Source organism: Protobothrops mucrosquamatus, unplaced genomic scaffold (assembly GCF_001527695.2).
Source record: "Protobothrops mucrosquamatus isolate PMUCROS unplaced genomic scaffold, P.Mucros_1.0 scaffold3742, whole genome shotgun sequence".
NCBI classification, from domain to species: Eukaryota; Metazoa; Chordata; class Lepidosauria; order Squamata; family Viperidae; genus Protobothrops; species Protobothrops mucrosquamatus.
The window spans coordinates 45394-53404 of NW_015389695.1; the positions used below are offsets into that span (position 1 = coordinate 45394).

General features: G+C 37.7%; 1 protein-coding gene across 3 annotated transcripts in view; it reads left to right on the top strand.

Moving 5' to 3' along the window:
* The window catches only part of LOC107298143 (small integral membrane protein 30-like), a 23668-nt gene extending 18975 nt beyond the window's left edge, over nucleotides 1-4693 (top strand). For 2 of the 3 annotated variants that reach the window (XM_029286459.1, XM_029286460.1), the window contains one exon: nucleotides 1697-4693. In XM_029286459.1, coding sequence (XP_029142292.1) covers nucleotides 1713-1910 — 198 coding nt within the window. In that variant the 5' untranslated portion in view covers nucleotides 1697-1712 and the 3' untranslated portion in view covers nucleotides 1911-4693. Of the gene's footprint in view, nucleotides 1-1315; nucleotides 1327-1696 lie in introns of those variants that run through there. The other variant, XM_029286461.1, reaches the window with a different exon arrangement.
* Nucleotides 4694-8011: the final 3318 nt, after the last annotated feature.

The following is an 8011-nucleotide window of genomic DNA, read 5'->3' on the forward strand; positions in this document are numbered from 1 at the left end:
ATTAACTTTATTTTGGGGGAGAGAAATGAAAGTTTATATAAATTCATTTATATAAATTCATTCATTTATATAAATTCATTTTAAGAGGTCCGCAGTATTGCAAAGTTGTGATTGAGAGGTTATGTTGGGGGAGGGGGGCGATGACAACTTCCTCATTGGCTCAAGGGGGCAATTCGTTCAAAAAGGTTAAGAACCACTGATTTAAATCACTAGTAGAAAGGCTTGATTTTTAAAGAGCAACTGTCATCTCTGTCCCACAGCGGCTCCTCTGACCTGCTGTTGACTCACTGACAGTCCCATTCACTTTAATGGGACGACTGGAGATGCGGCAGTGGCACAGCAAGGTGAGGGACATGGCAGGCAGCAGATGAGTGCATGCCCGCTAACAGGCGCTGCCATGATGGATCTGAAATGACAGGTGCTCTTTAAATGTAAGGACTCATTCTTGCTGGTAGTTAGAATCTTTGTGTCCTGTTTAGAATAATAAGCTGTCAGTAAGTAAAACAGTGATACCAGAACCGATTTTAGGTTAATAAGTTAATCACACATAGTTGGAGAACTACTCAAATTCTTTTATTTAATTAAAACACTTAGAGCCTGGTAAAGATGCATTTCTCTTCAAACAATCATATAGTTTGTAGTGTACATAGATTTGCAAAACAATGGGATAAAGGAATATTCCTGAACTTTGTTTTATGATTTATTTCATGGTTACTGTGAAATTGTGTGAATGTATCAATGTTATCTCAGCTTGCAGATCTTGGATACTAAAAATGTAAATATTGCAGAATATACAGCCTCATGCTACATAACTAAGCTCCATTTCATGCTGAATAAACTAACTTATTAATGTATCTTAAATAAAAAAACTATCTTTAGATAGATTTTTACTCCAAAAGCATTTTATTAAAATAAATTTGATAAAAATAAAAAAACTGATTTAAATAAAAAAAATCCGATTTAAATAAAAAATCCAATTTAACAGTTGTATCCAAATATGACTTTGAGTGCTCAAAAATAGGAGGTCACAGGAATATATACAGTGCAGGGGGCTTCTGTTTACCATCTCTGCAGTAACTTCATAATTTCTCTTTATTTCTGATGGCAGAATGCTTATATGATCAGAACTACCTGAACCACCCATCTTTGCAACAGACCTAGCTGGAAAGTACCTCTCAAAATGTGTGTTCTCTGAGCTAAATTTTCCAGGTTATGCCACTGACTTTAAGAAGCAGCAAAGCACAATAGCTTCCAGGGTGTCAGTAGGGTTGCCATGAACGGAAAACAAGATCTCCAAAAAAGACATTTTAAAAAACTACAAGTGAAGTTGAGTATTGCTTATGGTTATGAAATACAGCATATTTAAAAATTGTGGGGAAACCATTTAGGATAGGGTAATAGAGTGGGGAAATTGGCTGCATTTCTGGAGAAATCAGTGAGAATTTGCTATAAAGCAGCATTTGGTTACAGATCCCATTTCTCCCATTTTGTTTCTTCCACAATAAAATGTTTCTCATCTACACTCAACTCCTTTCCCAAAGGGCCTAGGCTAGGCTATTATGCTGATGCAGGCTGATGTTACAGAAAGTGAGTTTTATCTAGTATTTAGTAGCCCTCATAATGTCTTTGCTTTCCTTTCTTTTTGTATTTAAATACATCTGATTGGGCATTTCTGTGTATTTAATATTTCCTTCAGGGTCATCTGATCAGTAATGACTGGGAACATGGCCACCACCAGGAATGCTTCACAGCTCTTTTTGGTATTTTTTTTGTTGCTTTTTTGCCTGCCTGTAGTGGAAGCTTTAGATATGAGTGATGCATTAGCTTTGTTGCTAGGTGTGGCTCTTAGTTGTGTTGGATTCTGTGCCTGCCTCGGTCTATATGCAAGAAGACGACATGGAGAGCAATGACTTTAAGTCCAAAATGTCCAGATGAAGTGCAACTGTCCTGATGGATGTTTTTGCAATTAAGGAAGTTTCAAGATGTTCTGCAACTCATTAAATTTTTATTTCCATGAACTGCTTAAGAAGAAAGACCATTCATAATGGGAAGACTGTGGAGAAAGCTGCCTCAAATTCATAAGAACATTTTATATGTAATTAAGATGTTGCCTTAAAAGAGAATGCAACTGGTTTTCAATTGCATAAGGAAAAGCACTAATAAAAGTGAGGTGCAACAGGAAATATAAGGGGTAAAAGAGAAGATATAGTTTTCATTCAAATGATATACAGAAAATATACGACATAGGAAACTTAATTAAATTAGATATGATTTTTTTTCTTCTAATGAAACATTTCTCTATTTAATCTTTTTCCAAATTAAACCAAAGTATTTTGTAGTAAGGTCAAGTTGCTGTGTACCATCCAATGTTTTGTTGTTTTCATCTGATTACAATTTATGTTACAGTTAAAGCTGAAAGTTAGGCCACTGTCTCCTTAAAGCATTGCAGATATTCAAATATAGCAGTATGTAATCCAGTGCCATCAAATGTTTAGTTTATAACTCCCATAATCGCTGACCATCAGTCAATTGATTTATGAGAATTGTAATCTAAAATATGGTAGCAGAGTCATGGGTTGGTGGGAAGGAGAGATGCCAGATTTTCCTACTTGTAGAAATGGACACAGCCATTCTTGCCCATGCAGGCATGAATACATAGGAACCTTGACTTTTTTTTTCTAGTGTGCTTTCTATTCATTTTAGTAGAACTTGCAGAAATGTTCCTCATAGATTAACTTTTATGATTTCTCAGTTGTACTACAGAAGAATTGCTGGGAACAATATTTAAATGACCAAACCTTTTCTATACAGTATATATCTCCTCACTTGTATTGTTTGCACACTTTTTAATAAATTGTGAAACTTTCACTATTTCAAAATAATGAATGAGATAAAGGATTAATGAGAATTGAACAGTAATTTATTCTTGGTCTTCCAGTGTAACTAAATAAACTCTAAAAGGAGGTTAACTTAATAACCTCCATGCTCTTTAACACGCCCTTTGCTGCTGTGGTTTAATTCACCCATGATTAAAGATTAGATATTGAAAATGTGCCTAAATTTAACAAAAACTTTGTTGAAGCTCATGTTAAAACAATTTTATTATAATTCAGGTTTGGTAGTAAGAATAATGTAGAAATTTTCTTAACATGCATGTACAGACCCATTATAAGAGTGTTACCACAAATGGTTTAAAAATATTGTAATATTTGGCATAAATATTAAATATGATATTCAAAAGAGATAGCAGAAATATACTATTCTAATGTACTTTAAAGGCATTTTCCCTATAACCCATGCACAATCTATATGTTCATCCTGTATTGGACCCTGCTGCAGATATTTACCTTCTTAAATTATAAAATATTTTAAAATTTTCTAAAAATGTTTAGGTAAAAAGCTGCAAGTAATATCTCACAAGGGATTGAATTCCAACATGTGAATCTTAAAATTAGAAGGGGTTGGGATACTTCAGTGTGAAGTATTGATGTCCAGCCAACTTAAAGTAGATCCAAAGGTACATTTAGGACATCAAGATTGTAGGCAGCTGAATACCAAAGCCTAATTTTAAAGTATTTTTAGCCATCAGAAAGAAACCAAGAGAAGAAAAGGTAGAGCCCATTGCCATTGATTGGTAAGGTGGTGATGCATGTGGATGGTAGTGAAATAAGAGGAGTGCCATGGAGAAACCACATATTGGGAAGAAGTAGAGAATGCAGAGCTTGGGGCAATCCAGTAGGATGAGTAGAAGATTGGAGAATACGGTTGGAAACTAAAAAAAAACAATGGGATAGTTGGAATTCTACAGATGAAACTTGGGAAAGCATAATATGTGATTGTACTTGAAGGGGAGGAGAAAATTAGAAGAGGGTGATTCTAAAGAAAATTGTAACTGTAATTACAGTTTTGGCTCTTAAAAAAATTCCTAGAAGTTAAAGACAGGAATACTGAATCAGTTGACTGGGTTTGAAGGAGAACATTTGCATGTTGAAGCTAAGCTTTACTGTACAAGATTATTAAAAAGATTTCAACAAGTCATCTGTGGTACTTTGAAATTCCAAATATGCCCACAAGTTTGCAACTTCTAATTTTATAATATTGTTAGCCAGACTATGAGTATCTGGATTCTGATAGGAATATGGAAATTATCAAAAGGAAATTGCTGGAAATACTTTCATATAACTGATTTCAAGTTGAAAAACATTTTTCCTTTTCAGCAACTCTTCCTTGCCAAAAATACTTGACAAATGTTACTCCCTTTGAAACAAATGGTAAACAGATTTTGACGTTTTCTAATATTTGGCAATATTATACATGGAATCACTTGGAGTAAAATTCATTTGGAATATTGTGTGGCAATATATAGATTAAATTTAAAGTTACCCCATCAAATCAAATCCACCCTCTTCACCCTGTCTTACTGCATATATTATATTAGTAGTTCTGCAGTATGTGCTTTATTGTAGTAATAAATATACAACATTGGTCATTGAAAGATATTCAGTATTTTGAGATTTAGAGCTGTATCTACAAGAGGCTCAAACTCTGATGCACTTCCAATATGAGGGAATATTAGTTATGCCAGATGCCAAAAATAAATTATTAACATTACGGTTATCTTCTCATTTTGGACATGTTTTTTTTAATTTGTGGCTGATGTTTAAAATACAAGGAAATAAATTTTTTGAAATATGTCTGAGACAACCATTATTTCTGATCTAATTCTTTTCTTTCCCCTTTCCTTTTGCTTTCTCATGTAAAAACTCTGAGATATTTCTACCCTTCTATTGTCACATAGATCCTGGGATCCTGAAAGAAATACTTTATAAATGAATCCATGATAGTTTAAACTAGCATACTGAAAGCTGAAAATGGGTCTTTCATGTCTAAGACTCTGTTATATGAAAAACTTGTAAATGAATTTGAAGTTACTTTTTTTCATCTCCTGCTGATGAAATCAAGTTGCTTTCACTTTTTCATTTGAAACATAGGAAGGCTTCAGAGCATGGTATTGATGCATTGGCTCAAAAACCAAGGACATGTATTACTGTTTAGTACCACTTGAATAACTCAGCAAGTGACCACTTCTAACTGACCTAGTCTTGTTTGCGAACTTAAGAGGATTTAGTTTTGTTAGTGTTTAATGAATTTTAATGTGGAGAAAAGCAAAGTTTTACAATTAGGCAAGAAAAACCAAAAGTATAAATACAGATTAGGTGAGACCTTGCTCAAAAACAGTAACTGTGAGAGGGACCTTGGAGTCCTTGTGAACAATCAATTGACTATGAGCCAGCAATGTGCAGCAGCAGCTAAAAAAGTTAATACAATTCTGGGTTGAATAAACAGAGGCATAGAATCAAGATCACACAAAGTATTTGTACCACTTTATAAAACCTCACTGAAAGTTTTTAAGAAGAGACTCGACAGTCACTTATCTGAAATGATATAGGTTCTCCTACTTGAGCAGGGGGCTGGACTAGAAGACCTCCAAGGTCCCTTCCAGCTCTATTCTATTTCAAGGGAAAACCTTGAAATCTTTAGATTTAGATTAAATTGGGAAGTTAGAAAACATCCTGGAAGAATATTGTATCAAATATTTTCTTACTGTGGTCAGGAAAAAATACACAGATATGTCCACTCAGTGACCAGGTTCAGCTTATTTTTATATGTTCTGAATTCAGGAAGGAAACTTCAAAAAACAATCAGGCTGGAAAGTTGGAACCAAAATGCAGACAAGAGGAAGATAACTTTCTTCATACCTTCCTGAATTCCCAAGAGCAAAGTTATTAACAACCACAATGGGAGCAATTTCAGCATTATTAATCTTTGACTTACGATGAAGTTACAACAGACCCCCCCCCCAAAAGATACTTATGACAAGCTGCCCCCACGGTCATGTGGTTGCATTTGGGGCACTCAGCAACTGGCCTGCATTTATGTCTGTTTGCAGCATCCCAAGGTAATATGACTGCAATTTGTTTTTGGCAAAAATGCCTCATAACAAACAATGGGTTTACTTAATGACTGCCGATTCACATAACATCATGGTAATGCACTTCACCACCACCACAAAAATGTTAAAATCAAGCTGGTCACACAATTGTTTAATGACTGCCATGACTCAATGACCATAATTGGCAGGCTCCATTACAGTCATAAGTTGAGGACTACCTGTAAATAATTTGGGGACAGATGACTACATTCCATCTTCTCCAGCACAACCAAGACAAATATAGAACCTTGTCTCCTTTGAAAGTTATTGAGAGATCAGATTTCCAATATTTGTCTCTTGCTGTGAATGTTTCCCAGGAAAACTGCATGGGACAATGTTTGAGTTAGTAATTATCAGCCTCAAGCCCAAAGACAGATCCAAACAAGTCCAAACATTTATTTTGCTTACATCTAATAGAATCTTGCCAAACTCAAGCTATACCTTATTAAGCTACTAGATATATCCTGAGATATTCTAGAGCAGTGCTTTTCAACCTTTTCACAGATTGTATCACTTTTAGGATATGGCAATATTCAAGTACCACCAGTCGCCTAGCAAGGTGTCAAAAACTTGACCAAAAAAAGGAAAAAAGTGATAAAGTACAAGTAGTCCTAGACTTACAGCAGTTCGCTTAGTGACTGAAGTTACGGCACTGAAAAAAGTGATTTATGACCATTTTTCACAGTTATGACTGTTGCAGCATGGCCCCAGGGTCACATGATTTACATTCGGATGCTTGGCAACCGATTCATATTTATGATGGATGCAGTGTCCCAGGGTGATCCCCTTTTGCAACCTTCTGACAAGCAAAGTCAATGGGGAAACCAGATTCACAACCATGTTACTAATTTAACAACTGCAATGATTCCCTTAACAAATGTGGTAAGAAAAGTCATAAAATGGGACAAAACCAATTTAACAAATTTCTCACCTAGCAACATACATTTTTGGGCTCAATTGTGGTTGTAGGTATCTGTACACCCACTTACCACACTTTTAATAGGAAACTTGTGCCCTTTTCTCTGATATTAATCTTTGCACTGTTTTATCCCCTTCTCTCCCTCTGCTTGTCTCAAAGAACCTCTCCTCCATCTCTCTTTCTCTGTCCCCTTCTCTTTCCCCATTGTCTTTTTTTCTCTTCCTTTCCCATCAAAACCTCCTTTTATATTCTCTCCTCTCTCCCCCTCTAGCTGACTTCTCTCCCCCAGGCTGTGCGCTGCTCCCAGAAGCACAAATCAGCTGGAGCCACGTGCCGATCCTGGATGCTCAGCAGAACCCTGGCAACACTGCAGCTCCAGCTGACTCTCCCACAGGCCTGTGTGGTGCTGCTGCCGCTTCAACTCATCCCGTCCTACACTTTTACTTTTTTTTACAGTGCTTTTCAACCCATTGTACCAGATGCCAAAGTATCACTAGTGGTTTGTGTACCATGGGTTGAAAACCACTGCTCTAGAGCAGACATGTCAAACACAAGGTCTGCGGGCTAGATCCAGCCCGTGAAGGGCCCAGATTTGGCCCCCGCGGCTGTCCCAGAAATGGAAAGGGACCGGCTCCTGCTGCCCCAGCCCTGCCCCACACCAACCTAGTTGGGCACCCCCCTAGCACACACATAGGATACAGCAAGCACTTGAGGCTGGTGATGCGCAGCAGCAGCTCATTTGCCTCACCCCGCCCCTCCCGGCCTCATCCCATCATGCCTGGCCATGCCCTGCTTTGCCGGGCCACACCTCACCATGCACAGCCACACTTTGCTGGGCCTCTCCTCTCCTCGCTCAGGCCCTGGAGTTCTGTAAGCCTAGTGCCCCAGGGCATGCACGGCCTGTGGGACAAAAGGCGGGGAGATGGGAGTGCGCGATAGCACAAGCCGAGCATCGGCCGGCTCCAGGTCACCCTCTCTGCCACGTGGTAGGGCCAGAGAGGGGGAAGCAGCACTCACACCAGATGCAGAACCACAGCCTGGAACTGCTGGTGGCCGGCAACGTATGAGCCTTCGTGGCGGCTGGAGAGAAAGGGTGAGAA